The 26,389-nt window shown below is 39.9% G+C and overlaps 1 protein-coding gene across 5 annotated transcripts in view; it reads right to left on the bottom strand.

Annotated features, from left to right (window-relative positions):
* Positions 1-26,389, bottom strand: part of BCAS3 (BCAS3 microtubule associated cell migration factor) — a 373,866-nt gene that overhangs the window by 233,788 nt on the left and 113,689 nt on the right. For all 5 annotated transcript variants that reach the window (XM_082328352.1, XM_082328353.1, XM_082328351.1 and 2 more), the window contains exon 15: positions 16,268-16,532. In XM_082328352.1, the coding sequence (XP_082184478.1) occupies positions 16,268-16,532 (265 nt within the window). The remainder of the gene's footprint in view (positions 1-16,267; positions 16,533-26,389) is intronic.

Genomic DNA, 26,389 nt, shown 5'->3' on the forward strand with positions numbered 1-26,389 from the left:
TCAAAGAGGTCCGTGCTGGATATACGCCCAGTTTAGATACGCTTTCTTACTTTCTGCATCATTCTGTAGTCACAACCTCTCATTCTTCAGTTAGAAAAGGAAACTAGCTACAAATTTCATGGACAGTAAAGAAAGAAATGTGAAGAAACCAAAGAAAGAAGTTAAACAAAAAAGGGGCCAGTCTGTTTATAACAGAATCAAAAGTACTTTAAATAGACAAGCAACCATGAATTAAAAGGTTTAGATCATTAACTTGTTTTTCTGTGTTCCTATAATGCTGTGAAATGCTGGCTTTGTTCTTAATCAAAAGGGAGCCATATTGGGAATTAGGTTCCTAAACAACCGATGCATTCTACACAGATATTATACAAATCCCAGGCCAAATCCATACAATCTGACTGAAGAGCAGCCACCTTTTTTCAAGGAAGAAAAACAGCACAGAAAAGGGTTTCTCACAGGAAGCTGCCTGAAAAGCTTTAATGGTACTTCAGATGGATTGAAAATAGGAAAAGGAAGGCGGAAAAATCTTAATGAATGTCTCATCATCCTAAAGACACTCAATGCTTCCTTTACCCTTCTTTTAATACTATATAACTGTAAGCTTAGGGGTTTTATTTGTTTTTTCTGCAAAGTCCATAGACCTCTGCATCTTAGAAAAGCACAATAACAAAAATGATGAAATTACAAAGTGTATTTTGTGTTAAGTATCTGGCCTGAACATTGGTCAATACATTTTAAGAGAAATAGCAAGGCTTTAATGAATAACAAGCCTATTGAAGTCTCAGAGAGCAGATTTCATTAATAGTAATTTTCCTATACCGACTTGGAATAAAAAGAAACAGGAAAGGGGAAAAAAAAACCCAGCTCAGTTTTAAATTAAGACTGAGATGCAATTAATTTTTTTAAGATTAGTTTCACAATGCATTCTTGGTTCTTGTAGAAAGGAGTATGAATAGTTTTCTGCATTATTGTCTAATTAGTTACTGTTGCATGTAATCAAGGCCTCTCGGAAAGTGTTTCGCTCTCCTATATTCATCAGGAGTAACTGCCTGCTACACAGCAAACAGCGACGGTATCTACAGAGGGGGTCCAAATGTCTGTAATTTGTTTTCTTTTACTTGTTAGGAATATAATGATTAACTATGAACTACTGAACCAAATGACTGTGTTGTAACAGTCCTCTCTCTCTCTCTCAAGGCACATTTAATTACTCAGTGCCCTCCGCTCCCAACATCATGTAGTTTTCCATATGCAAAACCTTCAGTTGATTCAATAGAATATTTGCATGAAGAAAAATGAGGCATTTACAGGCGTCCTTCCTACACAAGGATGAGCTGCTTTATTTTCACACAAGTTGAGGAATCCCAAGGCAGTTAAGGATACTCAGAAAACTGCAGGATTAAGTCACCGCTGAGGAGTTTTTTTATGAATTGTACCAACAACATCCTACACATTTTTAGGCTCACACATAAGAAAAGAAAACACAAAGTAAACAAAAAAATTTCTAAACTATACAGAGAGAACTGAAAATGTGTAAAAGAGATGCTGAATGGGACCAAAATCTAAGATGATGATTCTTTAAAAGAAAACATTCAGAGGTCAAGCATTTAATTTTTAAATGTATAGCTTAATCTGATGTATATAAACATCAATAAAAAATTAACTAAACCACGGCTCATAATGCACAGCACTTCACAGCACAAACATGATAAAAAAATTCAGGTCTGACAAATGGGAAAGCTGTAAATACCTAACATACATCCCCCAATAACTATTGCTTGCCAATCCATATTCTCTGCAGCAACATTCAGTTGCTTAACTGCAAATAAATATAATTATAAAGTGATACAAGTCAAAAATTCAAAGTTGGAATGCTACAAAAAGGAGACAAATTAATTCTGACAGTAAAGTTTTTCTTTAAAATCTGACTACAATAATATTAAGATGGTGCAGATCAGTAAGGTTAAAGAAAATTGTGCTTAATAGAAAAAGTAAAAATATTTGCTTTCGTTTTCACTGAATTATTTTTAGCTGTTTTTATGATGGGGATGTTCTGTGCTGTTATGTCTTCATTGGATGTTGCCTCAGACCTATCAAGAGAGGTACACGCTTGTTGTCTTAACTGCACAGCCTTGGGGATGCAGTAAATGCACTCTGATGACAGGGGCTGTTCCTTTCCTAAGCATTCAGCAAAAGCTGTATTGTGCATTCTGAATTTCATTGGAACAAAATAGTGTCACACATGATGTTTACTAAGTCATTTTAAATCCCCATTATTTTACGGTGTGCTGTTGTACCCATCCAGAAATTTGATAGTCACTCTCCATTCCTCCAGCCCTTCGAGGTAGGAAACTCCTCCTGCAGTAAATGGGAGTTGTGTGCGCACAGGACTGCCATATCAGGCCAAAAGAGCACAAAGAAGGCAGTCAAGCATCAACATTATTTCTACAGCTCAAGCAGTTGTTGATTCACTGTCAAAGGACAAGCAACAAATAAGCCAAAGTTTAAGTCCGCTAGAAATATTCAACATTTTTCGTACAGCAGAATCCTGTACTCAAATTACCTTGCCGCATGTGGACAGTATGTATTCATTCTTGTAAGGAAATACGTATATTAATAAAGAATAAAACCCTGGAATTATAGCTGCAAACAGAGCAGCTTCACTTAGCACTGATAATTTAACTTCAAACGCTAGCTGGGTTGTGTACTGACAGCTACACACAAATCGCATCCTATTGACTATTCAAGGGATACTTTCTATTGCAATTAATTTAGAGAAAATTAATCATCATCATCACAATTTCATGGCAAATATGCCCTCTCAAGAATCAGTCTAAACATTTCCAGCAGAGCATCCCAAGCAACGAGGCACTTTCCTTTGGTAATCGCCCAGAGTGTGAGCTTAATGGCACTCGGGACCCTGGGCAAGGCAAGTTCTTTTGGTCAAGTATCTGTCTTTCCACAGGCTGCCACGGAAGAGGTTTTCAGATGACAGTTCAAGAGCCGTGCACGGAATACATTAAAGCCAGTTTAGGCTAAGGTTTATTTTCCCCGTATGTATCTTTGCATTTGCCTGTGCTCCCTCTCCAGCCTGGGCCACCGCTCAGGGCGCACGCAAAAGGAAGCACTTGCGTTATTTTCACTGAAATATTACAGACCCAAGGTCCAAATTCCTGATCATAGCTAAACCCAAGTCAAAAGAACTCCTACAGTTAATCCTAATTCAGCCTCTTAGACTTCCATTGGAGAAAAATAAAAGAAAAAAAAAAAAGGCTTATGTCTCAATTTAAGCTGCTGGTAAATCTCTTTATTAATTTTACTAAGGGACTTGCAAAAAGCCAGGGATATTGTGGCTCTGGTAGCCTGACAGCAGAAGTTTATTTACAAGTGCAGCATTATATTAGATAAATGTTGCCTACTGAGACACAGAAAATATGATCAGTTAGTTCTGCCTTCGTACCTGTTTGCTGGAAGTCTGCAACAAAACTGCCACCGTATCATCCACCCAAAATCTGAGCCACACTTTTCCAGACATTTTATTCCACAAATACTCAAAGGAAAAATGGATTAAGTTGAGGATAAAAGTGAGGAAAGAACACAACAATGGGCTTTGTTGTCAGATGGAGGGAGCGGCTGCCGTGCCGGCCTGGCCGGGGTGTATTCCCAAGCCAGCCATCATTAACAGACTCACTTCCACTGAGGAAAAAAGGGAGGCCTGAAAGTGCCGGACAAAAGAAATCCCAGCAGACAAAGAAAAAACAAATTAAAAGCACCATTATAAAACACAGATGCTATAAGGAAAATAAACTTCACAAGATTTACTGGTTTTTGACAAAGCTGGACATCTGTGGAAAAGACATCAGGAGCAGCTCCCAGGTCGGGCCCGGCCGGGCTCGCGTCCCCCGGCTTCGGCCTCGCCTCCACCCTCCTCACCACAGCCCGGGGCTGGCGACCCGGCTGCGGCGCCTGCCGCTTCACAGCCACGCAGGAGTCGCTCTCCGCTACCCACCCACCTTCGCCATTGCAGTGTTAAGTTATTGACGGCTGCAGTGTTTATTTATGATTATTTTATTTACGATTATGGTTAGACCTATAAAATACTCTTAAGGCATGAACGTGAGATTCAAACATTTCATCAAATCACACACCTCTAAGTTTTCAAAATATATTCTTGGATAGGAAAGGAAAGCTACACTTAGGGGGAAACATGCTGGACTCGCTAGCTTGTAACGCTGTATAGAAAACACTCAATAACTGAAAGCAATAAATAAGTAAACTTGTCCTCTTCCCATCAGCTAAGAGCCTTGATGAATTCAGGCCAGATTTCAAACTGGTCAGCATTTGAACGGAATACTTCAGGGCACTACTGTCAGAGATCATCTCTGAGGAGAGAGGAAGAAAAACATCCCGATTTTTGCAGCTACTAATGACATAAATATACATCAAAATGCAGCAGGGCAGATATATTCCCGCCAGCCCCGAGGAGCTCATCTGTGAATACAGCACAGTGCAGCCAGCGTTATGCAAAGAGACTTTATTGGATCCTGAAAGAATTATGTCGATGCAGCCCCACTGACAGCTCTACTGCTACTTTGCCCTTCTTTTTAGTCCACGCACGGTACCACATTAACGCGACCAAATCACTTCTTGCCCGATTCAAACCTAGCTCTACTACACCTCCACCACAGGTCCCAGCTCCACGTGCGGGCAACAGCCTCGGCCCGTCAGATGGAAAGGGAACTCAGTAATTCACAACCGAGCTTAAAACCAAAACTACACCCTAACACCTAAAGGCTGCAAGCATCAACTTACCACCAAACTGAAATTAAATCATTTTACCCATTAAGTTTCCCCTGGCAGTTTCAATCGTACACGGCACGTCTCCTCATTCGAGTGCTGTGGGATCCCCTTTTGCATAGAGCAATCCCACCCTGCCGGGGAGCAAAGCCAACGGGACTTGGCCCAGACAGTTTTTCTGGTAGGAACGTTAACGATCGTAAGGATTTTAGTTTCTCTATATACTTCACATGAAAAACTAAAGTGGTATCAAGCACCTGTCAGCCTCATAATAAAATGATTCTATGTTGATTTTTTTTCATTTTTCTTCCATTACTCCAATACAAAAAGCTTAGTAATGCAGTGTCATTAAAATTCAAACCCCACTTGATTAGCTTTTATATCTTACAGTATTTAACAGACTACATTTCAAAGCGTACCACGTAGTCTACTGACATTAACACTACATATAAACATCTCTAATTTGGTACATAAAAACGCAGTAACTCGAGGCTATGCAATCATGTGGAGGCCGAGTTGTAAGAAAATGAATTCTGTTTGGCCATTATTTCTGTTTAGTGTAACACTGAAGATTCCTCAACTAAACACTCACTAATCATATAATGCAAGGGAAATATAATCCTTTCTAACTGGCAGACAGAAAATGGCAGGAACAAGAGAAGTGTCATGGATGTGGTGGTTTATTTTGCTTTGCTTTTTATTCAATACAAAAAGTTTCCCGGATGAGAATGGAAAGCTTCCCAGCTTCAGTTCCAAGACTTTCACCCTCGTTTCTGACCTTTTCTCAGACATGTTCCAGTATAATCTGTAATCTACTACAGTCGGAAGAGGAAACAGCAGCGCCCTGGTGAGAAATGCTGCCTTGTGACCCGAACGGAGAACCCTGCGGAAGCAACGCTGGCTCGCAGAAGTCATTTGGAAGAGCTCGACAGACAAAACTCAATAGCGTCCCGAGAAACGCACTCAATGCCACGAGCGCTAATTACTGCCAAAGTGGGCTTTTTCTTGTACGCTCTACTTTATTCAGTCAAACGTGTTTTATCTTTCTTTGTAAAATGTTACACATTTTCCTAGAAAAAGTCAGGAAACTAATTATTTTAGTTAACGATTGCTTCTAAATTAAAGTTACATTGCAATTTCCTTGAATTGTACCCTAGCAAATTTAGCCTCGTTTCACATACTAACCCTCAATATTTCTGATACAATTAGACCCATTAAAGGAAGAATATTATGTATTAGCTACAACACATATGCGCACAGGACCTAGCTACTTAGAGCAAGTTTTTCTCTCAGTTAAACTGGTGCAAGTTCAAAACCTATCACTAACTTGATTCCATTGAAATGGATGGGAGAAAATAATGCAGCCGGTTGTTTTCATAATGTTTAAAACCACTTGATATTGAACCTTTTGAAACACAGCTGCACTAAATCTCATGATTATCCTAAGAAAGCAGAACTTTCTCTCTATTTGTGTCCAGGCAAGGCATGTGACGGTGACAGGCAAGCTCGTAAGTCAGAATCTCTGCCGAGACATGCAAGCGCCAGGCCGAGTATCTCAGCCACTGATGAGACAAGAGTCCTCTGCCCTCTCACCCGAGCTCCTTGAACTTCAGCTCTTCCAACTGCTCGTCAGCGTCATCCTCTCAAAATCGGAACATGGCCTCATAATATTCCTTTCCTCCTTCTGAAGTTTCGCTTTCTTCTACTATCTTCAGTTTCAGAAACTTTGTCCCTCAGTTATAAAGTGTCCCACGATACCCAAAAATCCCCTCTTCTCCTTGGCAAAGGTTAGAACAGAGAAGGAACTGCCGTGACCCCTTTGCCACCCGTTGTCTCTACCTGGCGAAAGATGAAGTATGAAAGAACAGTTCAAACCTCAAGCTGGGATTTGAACCTGTCACTTACTTCTACAATTAGTGATGTACGGCTGGCCATTTCACCTACCTCCATGCATATTTCTTCTTTTCCTGCATGGAAAAGAAATTACGTTGACAGTCCAGAGGAATCAAAGAGGAGAGGAAGCCACTTCTGCCAGAACAGGGACAGTGTCCCGGGCCCCGTGGCACCTCTCACCAGCAGCTGTGAGGACATAGTGTTAACTGCCTTGTGTAAAAAACAGCTCCTTGAAAATCTGAAACAAATGTCTCCTTCTTCCCTTGCTGCTTCCCCTCCTCATTTTGTATAGATACCAGTTTGCTGTGCTAAAGCTCCTCAAAGAGCTGCACAGTTAAAGGTGGCTTGAAGCATTTCCTTAGAGAACAGCCCCTCCATCGCCACACGCACAAGCCTTGCCTAATAATCATCTTTCAGGATTTATTTAACTAAAAATATTGTTGGTGCAAAGCTCAAGTCCATTTATGGGCAAAACTCTCCTTGAAGTAAAAACAACAACGAAAGTTGATTGCCAGCTGTTGACTCCAGGCTTTACGTAGCCCTAAAGCAGGCGGCAGCAGTAACACTTCAGCTGGTTTGCTCCAGATTTTGGTTACGAGCAAAATCGGCCAAACTGGCCTTTCTGCTCTTAGGTCATCTCCAGTAAGCGCCAGCCACAGGCAGGGAGGGGTCCAGATGTTGCAATCCTATTTGCACCAGACCTTGCACCTTCAACTCTTCACAGATTAAAAGACTGCAAGATTAGTTTCTTGTAACGCCTATGGGTATAGCTACGGAATATTTTGCAAACAAATGCGAAGGTGCACTGCCCACCCTCCCCAACACGTGGCCGTAAGCCAACTCTGGACCAGAAGCTGTGGCTGTAGCTACCAGAGCGCTGGACTGAGTTTGCAAACTCTTCTGAGGGAAGGACTATGCGAGCTCAGAGTTAACACTCCACTAATGAGGTTATCGTACAGGCAGCTTCTAGGCACTGTGTAGACGCTCTGTTACTCCAATTTTTTGCACATGGGAATTTTACTAACACTGTCTGCTGGTGAATGATGAAGCGCTTGAGAAAACAAGTATGCACTATTACTGCCCCTTGTCACGTCTATCAATCATAATTCATATCAACACAGTTTTGAATTCAAAGCCTTCTTTCAGGGATGACTCCAAGACGCTTCAACATTGTGAACTTTAGAAAACCTGGGTGTCTCAGACTTCTCTTCCAAATGATACAGAATAAAATGATCTTTACGAACTTGAATTTTTTGTATTGGGACAACACAGTCAGAAAAACTGGTCAGCTTGTCTTAGAAACTGCAAATGACTGGTCTGGGACTTTCTGAGGGACACCTCTGTATGCAGCTGTGCTGGGTGAGGAGATAGGGAAAGTTTAATAGCAGCCCCTTACCCAAAGGGCTTAGCTTATTAGGATTTAGTATTGACAATGAATTACATGTTACTCCATTTGTGGCTTCCCTCCTCCCCCTTTTTACCAATGCCTTATTTTCCCTTGCTCGAGCTGCAACAATTAGCACAGATATTTTAGCATCTGAATTCAATCCAGGTTGAATACACAGTATTTATCCCAAGTTATGTGGAAAAAAAAGTGCCTTGAGAACCACTGCATATGAGAACTTGATAATAATATCCATGAATAATTATAATAAATGGCTTGTCTGAAACACCCGTAGAATAGAAACTGCAGTAAGCCATAGCAATCTCTCTCCCTCTTCCACCCACCACACACCCTCGGCAGCTCTGCTCTTTTACCCGTGACCGTTAAGGATGTTTTCTGGCTCTGTGACAGCATCGTGACTCAGGTCATGAGAAGTGTCAAAGATGCATTTCCTTGAGATGGGAAAAAGCAACTGATTTTAACAGCCCACAAAGACTAAGCAAAAAGAATAAGCCCAATCAGCATATTTAAGGGTAAAGATAAACCTTTTAAAAGATACAAGTATATTTTATTTCCAAACTTAATGCTTACGTTTCTTTCCATAAACTGTTTACATTTTTCAGACTACCAAAAATGCACAGTTGATTTAAATGCCTTACTTAAGAATAATAAACTGAAAAAGGACAACAAGAGCAGCACCCATTTACTGCATAATCAATCACCGATCATATACACAGGGAATCTGATTCAGATCAGCCCTGGATTCCCTTTCAGCCGCGGCAGTGGCTGTGCCCCAGAATACCCGCTGCCGGGGAAGCAGAAGGTGTTTGGGCTTGAACTCAGCAGGTCCATCCGATAAAACGACCGTTCCCACCCGCTCTTGTCCCATTCCTTTCCCTCGCTGGTTACTAACACAGAGCTTCACATGCTTTCACCTTCCTTCATGCCAAACCTTACTCGTCATACAACACCCGCAATACTTAAAGCTCCTCCTTTAGCTGATACGGTCTCTTGAAAAACTCTAGATTCTACTTTCTCACCTTCTGATCCAACATATTACAGGCTTGTATCAGGTGAGCAAAGCTACTTTTTGTCATTTCACAGATCGCAGCTCCCTCAAGCCACTTACATTCCTTGACCCACCAACAAATTTCTGGACCACGCTGTCTCCCCTGTACTAGACCTCTCTCCTCCCGACCTAATCCCACCCTTTTGTGCTGTGGACACGGACGCCATTCAGAAAACCTTTCCTGCATCACTCACTTCAGTGACCAGCTCTTTCCAGCTGGCTTGTTGTTTCAAAGCTCAATCTTAGTGACTGCTTTTATGCTGATGACTCTCATTTCTCCTTAAAACACTGTTCAGCTGTATACAAGTGTATCTAGTCCTCTGCACAGACCCATAAAGCATCCTGAGAAGCCATAAAGCAGTTAAGCACGTTCCTTCTTGCGCATCACTAATATCGCTATTTATCAATTTCCAATTGGCAAGAACTGCAAAACCCTATCAAAAGGGATGCATAATCTGCAGGATGTCTTTATTACTCACCACAGATGAGAAGGAAAAACACGAGCCTATCTTTTCTATACCTGGTTAACTGGTAAGATTTGCAGATGGAAAAACATCGTTTTACTGTAAATTAAGAGAAAGTAATCGAGGGAACAATTGAAATAACAATAGAATCCCAAAATGTCATTTAATTAAGTCATTTTCAGAGGAACACTTAAAAATCCAGTTACCACTTCTCCTTGGACTCCCTCAGTACAGGCCTCTGACACATCAACACTTGACCCTATAGAAATTTCCTTCAGTTTGATGTTACCAAGACTGAAATCATCCATCTTGACAGGAAAACTTCAGTGGGACGCTCACATCTGTGGTAATCCAACTCCTCTCTGCCTTCCACCTTCCTTTCACCTCGCGATCCATCTTTGACATCGTGGTCTCCTGTGCACTGCCCATTACTTCCCCTCCGCCTGTCCACGCACGAGCTTGCTGGAACAGTTTGCTTTGACCACTGCCGTGGCATTTGCTGTGCTAAATCACTCAGTCATATATTTTTACACTTCATATCTCAAGAACTGCAATTCCCTTCTGATGTCAGTCTCCTTCAATTTTCAACTTATCTGGAATACTCGCGACTTCTTTTTCAAATCTAAAGGCAAACATACATTTGCCCCAGTCTCAGATCTACACTGTTTACAAAAGCCCACTTCTAAAACACTTTATGTACAGACACAAACTTCCCTTGTGACAGAATTTATCAGTCTACTTCCCTACTTATCTGAAGGGAATGGATCTTTTCCTTCCACTTCAGAAACGATCCAAAATATACCACCCACTTCTTTCACTCCACTGATTCTCTATCCATTACCAAAAAAAAAAAAAAAAAAAAAAAAAAAGGAATTAAAAAACCCAAGGCAGCTAAAAACACAGCTCATTTACAACCAGTAAGCTCCTGGCCAGTACCCAAATTGGTGCTTATGGTCAGCCGTTCATACCTCTTCTCCCCTGCTCTACATGTGTAACCTGGGGGCTGCTGTAACGCCGGGCTCCGGGGGACTTCTGCCTGCACTTCCATAGCCAAGAGGCTTCGCATAACCCTGGGACCTTTCCAGAAGGAAGTAATGGTCTCTAAAAGTCGTTAGCAGAAAATTCCCACCAGGTAAATTAATTTTTTTTTCCCCCACTGCCTTAAGAATGTAAAGGGAAACTTCAAATGAGAGCGTGAAATCAAGAGAATCAATACGCATTTTAGGCAGCCCATTGCGCAGCGAAATGTGGAGGGTTTATACGAGTGGCTGAGTGACTGCAATGTAAATCCTTCCTCCATTAATAAAAAAGAAGGTCTATTCTTATTACCGGGATTTGGTGAGTGTTTTACATCTATGCTGAAATAACCAGGAGCACCCTTAAGAGTTTGTTAGGAGTCATCGCTAGGAAAGAAGCGAAGTATAATCGCCGCGCAAATTCTCCCCGATGAAACAACCGCTCTGAAAAGTGACCTAGCAGCAAGTTCAGCAGAATAAACACAGAATAAATACGGAGTAAATACCCTTCCACACCACAGCCGGCGAGGAGCTCAGGGCGGCAAGGCGAGGACCCCCCCCCCCGCCCCGGCCCGGCGGCGGCGGCAGGGCCGGGGTGAGGGCGCCCCCTGCAGGGCGTCCGCGCCGCGGCGGGCAGAGGCGCCCGCGCCTTTCAACACCACTCAGGGCAAAGACCGATGATGTGGAAAAAGGGATTTGTAGACAAATTTCGCCTTCTAGGCGAAGCTGGGAAAGGAATTATTTGGAAGTACGTTTACATAAAAAAATAGCCAAGTGTGATGCTGTGGAAGAGTGCAATGATCAAACAAATAGGAACATTAAAAGTACATTTAAAAAAAAAAAAAATCAGGCCTATTGTGCAGCTTGCTTTACTGTTTCTATACATTTGCAAAAACTATTTTCTGCCGAGAGAAGCTGCCGTTTACAAAGAGAAAAATTAAAGCTTAATAGCGACTTTTCAAACAACTGTTTTCAACTCGTGTTTACAGTGCCAGCTCTCGAGTTAAACTTTGGAAAGGAACTGCCCTCCAGTGCTTTAAGTTATTATACAGTTAATTTTCTTTGAAACTATTTTTGTCTGCCTCTCTCTAAATAGGTGGTTTCTTAAGTGAGTGTTACTTAAAGGAAACCAATCTGTTTTTCAGGAAGGGCTGATGATGTCAGTCCTTTCAACTCTGCTTTCCCATAAGAATTCTTCTAGTAAAAGGAGTTTCACTCTGGGAAATAGTGAAAAGTAACGTGAAAATATTTAAAGCATCTCAGACTGCATGTTTATCAAACTTCTAGTTTTATGCTTGGACTTTAATCATGTTGCGATTGTAACAAATGAAGGGAAAGTGAGAGAAAACCTTTTTGATTTTTAAAATTAAAAAAGATATTGCAATGAAAAATGTGCTATACTAAAATATTTATAGAGAGCTAAATACAAGTCTGAATGCAATATATACAGAACAACATGTTTCTTCATAATTCTAAATTTATGTACTCCGTTTCATCATAGGCATTAAATCTGAAACAGAACCATGTTATGTTATGAACAGTCTTTTGGCAAAACTACACCATCCAAATAAATACTTCAATCCCCAACAAAATGACAAGACAAATTCAGAGGGTATCATATTATTATTGAATGTTTTTAGTAGGTGTGGATGTGCAGCTATAGGTCCAACATGTGCTTAACTTACTACATTATTGTTTGTTCCGATACTGGAAATTCCTGCAGTCAACAACCGAAAAAATCTCCCAGTAGAGCTAGAGAGACTTTAACTTGCTGGTGGTGCAAGAAGTAATGATAATAACATACTGCCAATTTTAATTTGCAGAATAAAAACAGTAAGAGTTACAGAGACTTTTCAATCTTCCAAGTAAAGCATTACATTTTTACAGCTAAATGCTCCTTGCTATTCCCACATAGGTGTCCCGAAGATAACAGGGGATACGTTTGCACAATCAAGGACATAGTTCCGTTTTAACTACTCATCCATTAATCCACACGGTGTACCTGTGAGACGGGTAAGTACCATAAACCCCATTTTATACAAGTAAAAAGGTCACATAAGGCCATATTCTACCCTAATGTTCAGCCCCACAACCAACTGATGTCGTAATAGTCTTATAATAGTAAAAGCCCATAAAAGGATCCCAATCTAACTCAGATATTACTGACAACGCACTCTGGCAATCCAACGGAATGACAAAAATATAACCTCGCTGGATTAACAGACAGAATAACCCAAACAAAATCTGTGTTAGCTATAAAAGGTGCAAAGGAAATCTCTCTATCATCCTCTATTTAACAGTTTACTTCATTCTACTAAAAAGAACAAAGCCAAACTATGATTCATTTGGAAATGAAATCATTCCCACCCCCAGTAAAAGCTTACATCGCGTGGGTAAACAGTTTGTAGGGTAGGCCGAACCAAATGTAAATAGATTGCCTTGCTACTATATACACAGCAAACAGTTTCATTTTGAAACTAGGAGTTAAAAAACAAGTGAGAAAAATATTACAAAGCCTGAACTCTGAAAATATTTACAAGAACAAAAGCTAATCACAAGTTAACATCAATAGGTCACAATTGCTAATCAAAAAAGAAGATAAAAAGCAAGCGCTTTGTGCACAGAAGTCTGGTCTTTTGGCCCAAGGTTGTAGCAATGCTATTGTAATGTGAAAGAAATATTAGCAGAAGGATTAACAGCAGTTTTTCTAACTTAGGGCTTACCGAAACTTTTCTAGATTGCAAAGGACATAAAAGGAAAATCGTGATGACATGACTCCACACAAAAAAATCCTCCAGAAATAAAACCAGTTTACCACAATCTTCTCTGAATCTGTCACTTAATCAACAATTTGTCCCAGTGTAATGGTGGTCTCCGGGACATGATCGCTGGGTTTATTTCCATTATAATCAGCTGCATTTAGAAGGATGATTAAAGAAAGTAACAGTTGTTCTTGAAGAAAACTACAAACTTCCAGTAATTCAACATGCGGGGAACACAGAGATTATTCTTGTTGTTACACAGTAGAAAGCTGATAGACAAAATCAGCTGAATAGAAGTTACCAAGGGTTACAGAGTGAGTTAAAAGTAAAGCGAAGAATTAAACCCAGAACTGCTCTTTTCTGTCCTGAGTACGGAGTCCTGTCACCAGACTGCCATTAAGTCCTCCAAGCAACAAGAATTTAACATTAGAATATGATAAGGAGCTGTTACAATCTGAGTAAACACATCTTAGTTCACAAATTAAAACAATCACGGGTCTCTGCCTAATTCCACCGCCACACACAGACACAAAACCCCTCCCCTGAAAGTCACTGTGAACTTCAGGGGTTTTTCCAAGTTGATGATAAATGGCTTTTTATAAAAGGCATATAATATGGTTCAATATCCTGCCTGCCTTCAGCCAGGTAAACTAAAAGATTACTGAAATGAAAAAGCAGCAATGATATTACTAAAAACATTACAATATTTTACCAAATGGATTATTTTAAACCAAATTATTTTCTCTCTTTTTTTTAAAGATTTTTTTGAAGAGAATTCTGCTAACTCCTCCATACAATCCCCACAAATTTCTCATGGCAAATTTTCATACGAAGGTTTGCAAGTTTCCAGCACACAGTCTTAGTATGTGTCCAACTTCAAGCCCTTCTACACCGTGAGAAAGTGATGAGCACAACCTGCGTGAAGTTCTCCAGAAGCCCAAGTTACCTTCCTGCCTTAATTCTCAGCGCCCAAGTGCAGCCTTCAAATGGAGCTAATTGTTTAAGCAGAGCTCATTTTCAAGCAATGAGGACTGCGTAAAGATCTTGAAAAGAAACTCATTTCTTTATTATATTTCAAGACATATTTGAAAACTGAAGCTTTAAAACTCTTGAGAAACTCCCATAAATCTGCTCCCTTTCTCTCAGTAACTCGTCCGTGCATGCCTTCCTCCTACCTAGAAAATCTGTCCACCACTGAGGATCCTAGAGCAAGTGAAACTGCTGTTTCTTCTTAAAAAAAAAAAAAAAAAGTGTCAAATCTATTCGAAACTTCAAATGTACCTAAGAGTACTGTAAAAGGCAACAACTTACTGCAATTTCCCTTGACAGAAAACAGAATTCGCTGGATGAAAGCTACACAAATTGATAGTTCCTTCCTCTCCTCTACATGATGTCAACGGTTAAAAGGGATTGGATGTGCTGTCGTAAACCTTTACAGCACTCCCCAGCCCGTTTCAAGCCTGACATGCTGAGCTGCTGTACAACGATGAGAGAGAAAGGAAAATGGTAGATAGACAAATGTCTCCAAGGAGGAGGAAGCTACAGATCACGTTTTGGGTGCCTTCCAGTGGCTCCAGGCAGAAGAGCATGGCTCCAGAACAGCTATGCAGAAAAAAGTCCAAAGAAAGGAGAAAATAGAGGCTGCTTCTGAGACAATTCTGGTTCCCTTAATAATCAAGAAGTCATAAAAATGTTCCTTTGATTCAGAAATCCCACAAAGATTCTCTCTATAGCAGCAAAGATGTTGACTATAGTTGGGCACATAGTTGGGCTTTCACAAGCGCTTATAATCCTACTCATAATTAGGGAAGATGGACTGTTCCTTGCCATTTTTAATACTCTTAGACTGGAAAAGGGTGGCTACCCGTACCAAACTGCTATTTAAACTTTCACTTGAATGGAAGCTGTGACTTACTCGTAATAGAAAGGAGGGGTAAGGATGCAGCAAATCCTGAATCCAAACAAAGCAGCTCCTAGTACAGATCTCATCAAAGGGTAGAACAAAAAGAACAGCAAACACTAAACGGGAGAAGCTGGGACAATGATGATTTTTGAACCTTTTTAGAGGCTCCCCTTCATGCCCTTTTGGTTTCTCCAAAGCACATCCACCACAGGAGTAGGATGTACAGATCAAATCCCACAGATTTTTTTTCCTTTGTACATTATTTATCACATTGCTTACACACACACAAAGTGGACAAAAATCTATGCCATCCACTTCACATTGCCTAGTTTTCACATTTCTCCTCAAACAGTATTTACTGTGGATATCCAGTTGCGCTTCGTGATCATCGAGGCCGATGAGCAATGAGAATCTTAGGTAACTGCATTTGAGGATAGACCAGATTACTGACCACGTGCTAGATGGAAACAAAACTTGAAACCTGAAGACCCCAAAACTTTCAGTTTAGAGTGGAAATTATTAACACATCTGTGATAGCATAGTTTACTTAAGTAAGTTGCAAAACTACAACTATCTTTCTGAAGTATTTATACCTTGGCTCATTCCTATATCATCTGCATACATTACATATTTTTGCACGATACCTGCAGCACCTTATTTTATGAAACTGATTTTTTAGTGGCACAAACTACGTGGGCAAATCGAATGAACCAAACAAATTCTTGCAATCTCCAGTAAAATCAACATTTCTGTTGTTCAGGCTGCTAGCAAATACTACTGAAACGTGAAGCTGGAAGACTATGAAGATCTTTAGGCCAACATCTCCAAAGGTATTTAGGAACCAAATCTTTCAGAGTCAGGCAGCTACACAGCAGGTACTGAAACATCTTAGTGGACATGGGCATTAATGACTCAAGAGGAAAGGTTTCCTGACAATATATGGGGGAGGAAACAAAAGAAAAATAAAAAAGGCATTTACCGTGGAGTGGTGAGCCAGACGGGCTGCTTGACAGGCCTGGAACAGGGCTACAGCGTCCTCCTTGTTTAGATGTCAGCTCTTGCTCGATCTCTTCCAACCCAGCACTCTTTTGGAAGCGGCTCATGCGATTTACCACCCGGGGTGACATATGTGTTCGGACACAGGGCTGGCCGCCGTAAGGATTGATAGGAAAAACATGGGAAGTGCCACGAAGCGTGCTGACCACAACCCAACGACAGTCATGGCTGAAGGAGATATCTTGTACCTAGAAAACAGAGGAGTGAAATGGGAATGTAGTCACCAATGTACACACATCTAACAAAGGGAATGGACGATCACGTTTTAAACAAAGACAAATCTTAATTGGAAACGTGAATAAAAAAGCCTGAGTTCAGGCAATAACTTGAATTTTTGCGCATATACCCATAAACTTAGTATTCAGTATACATGCAGTATATATTATAAATATAAGCTGCAGTATAATACCCAGTTCCAAAGTTTGTGTACATTTCAAAATATTCTGAGATTTTTCTTTTCAACAGGCGTGAAGTTACGAAAACAAACCATGCTGCAAAGTACTACAGAAAGCCACAAGATCTTGGTGTAATTTTCAAATAGAATTTAGTTCTAAAAAGAGTTGGGAAATCATTTCAATTACATGTTTTGTTATTTGATTGTTTACTTTAATTTTTAGAGATTACCCAAAAAGGGGAAAAGGGAGGGATGAGAACAAGAGAGACATCTCACCACTGGGCCCAATTTTGACAAATACTGGCACTCAAAACTGTATTTTAAGTCAACAGAAATACCATGTCCTACATAACTTAACAAACCAAAAATCAATGGCCAGTATTTTCAAGAGCTGTCTATAATGGTCTCTAGTCCTGCTACTATCAGTTTATCCCTCAGTGGAATCACCATTCATCCAAGTATGCTTGGACCTATGCTTTTTTTTGGTTTTAAAATTTTGTCAAGAAGAAACTGAACAACTTTGGCCATTTCTCTATATAAACCCACTCCATTTTATGCATGACAATCTTTATTAATCGGCTATTAAAGTCCCAGGAAAGACCCCAGTTAGATTTCTTCTTACGCATACGAGTACTTATCCACCACTTGAGAAATGCAGGTCTTATTTTAGCTTAAATGGTCAGTCTTGAAGCAAACATAAAAATACAGTTAAATATTTTCTACTATAGTTACTCCTTGCATAGATCTCAGATACGAAGTCCAGAAGGATTTGATTCTCTTTTAAGTGTGCTTTACACAACGCTTTGATGGAAAGCAAATTCTTGTTTCTGAAGGAATGCTTTAAAAGAGAGATTAAAGATTGTTTCCAACCCCATACTGGCAGACAACTGAAGAAAACAAGTAGTCTAGGTTAAAATGATTTATCATAGAAAAAAAAAAAATCCTAAAACAATTCTTCCAAAACTGTTTTTAAAGGTAAAAGCTGACTAAATAGAACCACATACACAAGTGGGATTTAACATGGCAAACAAACATATAGACGAAGGATTAGTTTTCATTATATTATTAAACAGCATAAACTAAATAAAATTCTTCAAGATTTCACTGAAGCCAGTTTTACAATACACTAGGTACTCAAATTGGAGTAAACACTGATAAAATCTTGACAAATATTCCAGAAATGCACTCCAGCTATTCCAGACAAAAGCAGCAAGTATTCATCAAAGTGCAAGTTTCCAACTAAGCCCTGAAGCCTTTGAGATAAAAAAAGGATTTAAGTCTTGTGACTTGTGACAAGATATCTGGCTGACAGACTGTCACGACACAAAATGCTTCATCAACATTACATAGATAAACTAAAAAACGGCGCTACACACCTGCTCTTTTCAATTGTGGTGCCATACCCAAATGATCTGCTAATGATATAGCTGAATAATCTCCCCCAAATCTGACAGGTTTTGCACTTCCATTGATTCTGGTATTACTGACATAAAGTCACAGCACTTAGAGCTCCTAGTTTGCCTACAAAGTGTTTCACCTTAATAGATTGCTCAAAAAGGATTAGAGACCCCACAGGGATTAACAAGAGACAAAAAAAGAAACCCCAAAGCCGTGGAGTCAGAGAAAAAACTACGGCACCAAGAGTATTTACATACTTGCTGTTTAAAGAGGCAATTTCTACTGGTCAAAAATTAGAACCGTGTACAAATTGCCATTCTCAGTTACAACAGAAAGATCACCGTTCTAATAAAATCATTAAGGCGGTTGGAATATAATTCCAACCATTCCTCTCAAAGGCCCTGTTTTCTAATTTTTAATAAGGCGAAGAATGGCCATGCTTGTTGTTAGATGTGACCCCTCTGAACACATCACTGTTTTCCAAACATTTGGTACTCATTTTAGATCCAGCTTTAAATTCCCCTCCTGATCTCTCAAACCATCTATCTGTCCCAGCCCCAAGCAAACAGCTTTTCCCTTCCTTCCTCTCTGCTGTCCTGCTCGCTTGCTCCACGCCGCCACCACGAGCCATTTGTGTCTTGCTCTGTAGTTCCACGCTCCTTGCAGAAGAGCGTTCTCCCCTGAAACCACAGCTATCTGGAAGGGACTCTACAAGCCTCCCTGCGAGCCGGCACCTTTGAGCTGTATTTACAGGACAGACTCAGGCCGCCTCTGCCTCTTCAACCTCTTCCTTCCCGCACTTCAGCTGATTTCACAGCCAAACTCCGTAAATCACTGCTTTCACTCACACCTACCACATACCCTCTCCTCTGTTATTTGGCAGAGCATTTTTAGAGGACATTTCTATGAGATGATAAGAGAAAAAAACCTGTATCTTACTGTACTGCATAACAGAAATGTATATGTTTCTATATCAATACTCAGTTTTCAGTAGGAATCCTTAGGATTATGTTGTTTTCAAAACACGTACAACGGGCCTGGCATACGACAACACAAGCCAAGGAACTGGGAAACAACCATTACAGGATGTTTTTTCTCAATGTAAACATTACACAGAAAAAAGTATTCCTGATCTTCAGGAAGAAAGTTTGGAACATTGTAATCCAAAATGTTCCCTTTAAAATAACGATCACAAACACTCGCTGCAGTTAGAGAGCGTGTTTCATGGTCACGACTACTTAAAATAGGGCCGAAACCACAGAGGAAAAGAACAGGTTTTTAAGACTCAGTAATAACAACAACAAAAAAGTGTTGACAGATGAGTGTGAAATCAATTAAGATTTATGAGAATACAGCTAGGAAAGCCTCCTCAGCAGTGACAAAAAGTATTTTGCAAGCCACCGTGACACATGCAGTAATTCTACCTATCTCCTGCCAGTCTCAAAAATGGCTTCGTTGGCCTTTCACAGATAAACGATGAGTAGCAGTACAACAGACAGTTCAAGGAGTTAATTCAGAAAATATTTCCAATTTCATAAAAAGGCATGAATTAAATAGGTTCATATCGAAACAGCACAAATCCATCTGTGCAATGCAAAGGAGCCCATAACTTTCCAGTAGACCTGGAAGAAAGCAGGGGACTGAGCTGAAAGGAGAACGCGCATCACGGCAGTCTCAGAAATTACTTCAAAAAATCAGCTGTGTGTGTCCATGAAAAAAAAAATACCTAAATGATCACATCAGCCTTGCTGTTATCCACCACACTGTTACTGTACATTACACAGAGTTCTTGACTGCTTATAGTATAAACAAACTGCACAGTGGCCCATTAGTGGTTTTCAAGTTTATGCTAAGCGTTGCAATTTATTGCTGTCCTTTAGGATAATGTGCTATTATTTCATGTATTTATAATATATTTCTAGATTTGTTGTTAATTATGATGTAATGTTTAGATACCAAAGATCAATCAAGACCCGATAGTGTTTACAGCTTTATGTTAATAAAGTACAAAGTAAACTAGATCTTTCACGATGCAAAGTTTATTCTATAGCTCAAGGTCAACATCAGATTTAATACTCCTGTCTGTATTTCAGAATTTTATCTGTCCCTCTTCTGTCTGGGCCAGTAAAGGGAATTATTGACCTGAGGTTTTATTTAACTCAGGAACCCTTAAGATATTTTAAATTGCAATACTAAATATTTTTGTGGAAATGTCAGTGCTTTCTCCTAGCTTTACTACCATTCCTTCCTAGATGGTGAGCAGTTTGGTTACTTAAGCTTCAATCTACATTTCTTGCATATCCAAAAGTCTCGGTGAAATCACTGGAAACTTCAAGGTCGTCACTGGAAACACCAAAGCATTTTCTGGCCCAAAGGAATGCACTTAAGACAACCACAGAATGCTATAAGGGTAACAGCGTGCATCTTCCAATTCACCCGTGTCTAAACCAGCTATTGTGTGACTCCCCTTGAACAGGAGGTCTACAGAAATTCTGTCCATATTTCATGGACTATTCAGCTTGCTCCACAAATCCTAATCAGTACTTGTCAAACCCAAAAGGGGTTTTGGCTGCCCAGGCACCTCTTCTATTACTGTCTACTACTGACTCTTCTCAACTTTGTTGAAATAAAAATTCAATACCCTCACAAAATTATCAATACTATTTTCGGAATCATGGGCAATATGACTATTTTCCTATCAGAGACAATTAAACAATGTTTCAAATATTCTGGTAGGCTTTAGCATGACTTGGAAAGAAATCATCCAGTACTTCCATGGAAGGAAACAGCCGTCTGAGAAAGCTTTTCTTAACAGGTACTAGGAAAGAAATCTTTCAATAAGCACGTACAATACAACGAGTCCTCCACATGTAGCTTCCTTTAGCTTTGTCATTTCTCTCACCTTCAGCATTTGTTTCTCACTACCCTTTCCATCAAAGCATTCACTTCTAACCTCCGTAACTTCTTTCCAGTCTCACGCTGTCTTCTGTTTTCCTTCAATTACTCTTCTCCTATGCTTCTTTTTAACTTCCACTATCCTATTTCCCTGTGTTTCGAACACCGGGATGTAAAATCCTCCAGAAAACTGAATGAAAATTGAGCTGCCACGTTCAGAGTCTGACCCGAGTGAGAGAGGGTAATTTAATATATGGAGTCCTACAAGGACATGTCATGTGTCAACAGCTCTACCGAAGGTCAGCTTTCAAGATTGTACAGATCAAAAATTATTTCTGATAGTCTGAAAATCTGGAGGAAATCATCAGAACTGAAGGCTTCAAAGCTGACATACATTCACTTACTCTATATAGCGGAAATCTATATAAGTTTTTGCTATCGTTCTTTCCTTATTCCCACAGCTTCTCCAAATTTAAAACTGTGTTAATGACAACATATTCACAAAATAAATAAAATTTAAAAATTCAAGCCATAACGGAAAGAAAACAAAACAGAAATAAGGGTAGCACACAGAAAACTTATTTTAAAAGCAGTTGATTAAAATAGGATAGTCAGAGGAATGGCTGATTAGACAAGCAATCCCGTGGGAGAGGCAGTGACCTTGTTTACCACTACTCTGGGGACTGACTGAAAGCCCATACCCAGCCTCTGTATTTCAGGGCTTCTAAAAGTTAATATCGTACTAATTTGCTGCACAACACTTAAATGTATACTATCGCTTATTTTCTTAGAAAGGAGAAGGAGCTTTGCTGGGCTATCACAGTACCTCCCCAGGCAAATCCAGTCCTGACGTGTGTGCGTAATGCAACAGTTAGAAAACAAAGCTCACACACTGGACCATGTATTTTCACGGTGATTATAAAAAACAACCATTAAAATGCATTTTGCTCTTCCTCTCCCCCCTCCCCCCCCAGTGCCCCGTTTCCAGTTGTGGCGAGTTACACCAGGAACAACCTGAATATTCTTGGGCATTTCACTGCCTTGAATTAAACTTCGATAGTGAAGTGAAACAACAATAAAGCCTGGCCAGCATTACTGCAACAGGAACTTAACCTAGTTTCATGCACACTATGCAATGTCACAGAGAAAACATAGCATTATTCGAAGGACGTGGCTTAAGTATTTAATTATGCTGTGCAGGGAGACGGCAGAAATAAAAAAGCAATATCATTAAACAACAAGAAGGAGCAGCAGTACCGAGGAGGCAAGGGTCAAAATAAATTAGAAAACTGGTCTGTATTTGAATTTTTTTGGTTGAGAAAATTAAGGAAATGATGTAGCAGCAAACACAAATGCAAAAATAACAAAATCATGGACTACACAATATGATTTCTCAGACCCACATAGACCCAAGTCTGTCTCCTTGAGTCATCAAAACCGATTTCAGTTCTGTATAAAAACCACGGCAGAATCTGGGCACAGAGACATTCAAGTAGGGTCCTTCGGCTGGAGTAGTTGCTCTCTATGAATATCTGAGATTGCAAACGCCACTCTGCTTAGAGCCCCATCTCCTCGAGACAGCTAAGCTCCTTCTAATTGCAGCAGTTTCTTATTGTCTGCTTTCATCAAAGACTGATCAACTTCCCTAAATCAATCTTTATTATTTCAATCCTGTCCCCAGATTCTTGCCTAGAAATAAGACAATCTGTCTGGCAGAGACTATTTCAATAATTGCAACTACATAACTATGTCAAAAGATAGGAAGAAATTGCTATTAACCATGGAGGTTTACAACAAATGTTTGTAAACTACTCCAAAGTTTCACTGCCCGGACACAGTACGTGACACAACCTTGAACAGCCTCGACGAAATCACGTCACAAAAACATTCATGCATTCCCTAGAAAAGCGTAAAATTGCACATGTTCTGCGGCAGCCCATGCTGGAATGTTTTTATCATTCCCTCTGTTTACCTACGCTGACTGAAGTCAGTTATAACAGCAGTTTGAGAGTCAGAATAACAGAAGTCTGACAGCGTAAAAGATTACAGAGGACTCTGGCCACCAGCCCACTGATGCTATCATTACGTTTATTTGTTCTAGGCTGAGATAATACTGTTTTCAGGGATTTTTTTTTTTTCTGTTTACAATTTCAGATCAAAGAGAAAGGATCATCAGGTGACAGTCTAACTTTCATCTGCAAGTAAATGAGCTTCCTCAGTTCAGAACGTGTTATACCTTTATTAAAACCTTCCAAAATGTTCTTGGATAAAAATATGATTGCAATAAGCGTTGGCTTACAATGCAAGAGCTGTAGGACAAGAAAATGTATCCCTAACCAAAATGTGCCCCACGTGCACTTGCGCATTTTTTCCCTTTATAGCCAAATTGTGCAAGCATGGATTCTCTGAGAGCTTCAGTTCTCTCTCTGGTATGGTGAAATACACCCAGCGCTTGCAATGAACCTTCACAATGTAACATAGTGCATCAAACATACTGTTTCTTGTTCTTTTAAGTAAAAAAAAAAAAAATTCTAAAGCATAAGTGGCTCTTAAAGACTAAGAGATATTAATCCAATGTAACTGAAACAGTGACTTCTGTCTGTGTTTGCAGAAAAGTAACTTTGAATGTTGTGACCTTGGGCCTCACATCACTCGAACCACTGAATTATCTGAGCACTTCACATTCTTTCATGGCCGCTGTCCTCGCAATTCCCTTCTGAGACAGAGGTCCACTTTCCATCTTACCCCATCTTCATCTGAGTCACACAAAAAAGCCAGTGGCTTTGTTAGGACCTGAGTGATCTTCACAGTCCCGACTCAAATGTTTTATTCAGCACATAAGGCTTCTTCCTATATCTGCCGCTCAAGTCAGCAAACACAACATAGATTTGCAATAACAACACTTTAAAACACAATAACACTCTGTTTCATTGTTCAAAGCCTGCAGAAAGAGAAAAGGAAAACCACGTTATGAAGACTAGCTATGAACAGTCAGGGAGAATACTAATACTTACCCGTAAATCCGTATCAAGGGGAATGCAAGCTCAAAAAACCGGCCTTACCAAGCAGAGTATCTAAACCTCCCTCAGCATCACGAAGCCAACAGCAAGCAGACTGGCAGGGCAGACAAGCCCTAAAAAGAAGATCACTTACAAAAAAACCTGGAAGATGGCTAGCAGGTGCCTTTGGACACCATTCCAGGGAAAAATGACCATCAGTTGTTCACAGAGTGCGTATGATCATATATTGAGTATATATTGAATACCAGCACAATCTGCTGTGAGCAGCATTTCAGTAGAGGGAAAGTGTATCTTTGGGGGAACTTCAACAGCCTCACGCCTTCCCCTCCATCCAACAGAAACGTTACACATAGCGTAAGTATAGCTGTCGGGACAGACGGTCAATGCAAACACAACATTCTGTGGTAAAATCAATTTTCATTTTTCCTTTTATAAAAACCAAAGTACAAAGTCTCTATTTTATCCCATTCGTTATCGGTATGATTTCCGTGACACTGTCTGGTTGCAGCGGCCAACCCTCTGCAAATGCTTAGCACAAATTCTGCTTTGGCTAAAGACAAGATCCTGATGTCCATGAAAGGAGACGAAACCCCTACAGATCTCCTTTCAACCAGTCTCTCTGTGTTTCAGAAACGGTCAGGAAAAGGTAGGAACGGTCTTTCAGACTAAAATTTCTCAACCTCAAACCCAACCAGAATTTGTCTGGAATTTAGAAAAAATAATGCATGATGGAGCATATATTCTTTAGTTTTATTAAGTTAAAGTAACCGTAGGGCTCATACATCTGACTCAGTAGAAAGACACGTGGGTGACTTAGAGACACTGCTTGATTGCAGTAAATCGATCAGAAGACACCATTATTAAATCACAACACTTGCTTCTTTTTCTTTAATATACATTAAGCGTGCACCTTAATCCACTTAAGATGCTTCTGTGTACAAATGAGACAGGGGACTTTCTGTCACCTTCTCTTAGGGGACAGATGAGAAATACCAAGCTACTGGTCTGCCCTCCAACCACTAAAGACAAGGTAAAACAGAGACTGGGAATTCTGCAGCCCTGCAAAAGGGGATACCCCAGGGCCGATATTCTAAACTGGGTGAAATTACAATTCAAACATTGCTGTAACACCAGATATACCTGTCAATATTTGGAACGCCAATATATATGGTTCCCAAATTTCTGCTCCCAGAGCGAAACTGGTATGCCATGTATTACACAAAGCACACACTGCAGATCCAACACTTCTTGGAAAAATTGGTCTTACAGTCTACTCCACGTACAGTCAATTTGTGCAGAAGCAGCGATCCCGTACAGGGAGCTTCGGTGTGTCCAGCAGCTTAGACACAGCCGTTCACCCAAGTACATGAAACTTTTGTAAACATTACCAATGCACCAGTTCTTTGTCCATGAACTAAATGGTCTTATAGTATCAGTGCTAAGTATTTGCAAGAAACACGCTAATGGATAACAAAGCAAGAAAAGAAAAATCATGCATCAGACTGTAGAAGGATATTTTGGGAAATGTGTGGCAAAGCTCTATTGGCCAGAATCTCACGTACGAAAGCAGATGATTTCAGTATGGACATTAAAATACCACATATAACAAGGGCATAATGATGATGTTTAAACAATTTCTAATGGGTACTAGCTAAACAAATTTTGACACTGATAATCACTCATGTCCATCAACACAAATTAGAACTTTTTATAGCTCCAGTACAGAAGGTGACCTTTAAGACCATTGGCCTTGATTCACAGTTAGCTTTAAACAGGGGGGGGGAAGGAAAAAAGTCTGGTTGCGACTGTATAAATACTACTCTAACCAAGAAAGGAGGTACAGAGCCTTCCAGTGTGTGTCTCAGAACATCTGCATTGAGAATTTTGAATTGAACAGTCTCCAAAATTCTTGTCTAGTGCTACTTATACATGAAGTTTATGGAACAAAAGAATAGCACCACATACGACTCTTCTTACTAAACAGCTACAAGGACTGTTATTCCAAAAGAAAAAGTAAAACCATCCATCATATTACGTTAATATTTTAAATGATAGATGTGTACTGAGAATCACGGATACCAATGTGATATTGTTGCTGGATAGTTTAATTACCAAGGGAGTTGTGAAATCCACCAATACGCCTCAGACTGGTTAGAATTTTCTCCATTTTATACCATTCCAAAAGCTATACTGTTCACGCCCCAAATGAAAACTATGTGGCAAACTGGGAAAAAACTTTACTATGTTGATTCTGAGAATTTTAATGCAGTGCTTTCACAGAGATGCTAATACTATATCCCAAAAAATGTGTATCAATAAAGGTTTATTCTCTGAAAAA

Source organism: Platalea leucorodia (assembly GCF_965183815.1).
Source record: "Platalea leucorodia genome assembly, chromosome: 16".
NCBI classification, from domain to species: Eukaryota; Metazoa; Chordata; class Aves; order Pelecaniformes; family Threskiornithidae; genus Platalea; species Platalea leucorodia.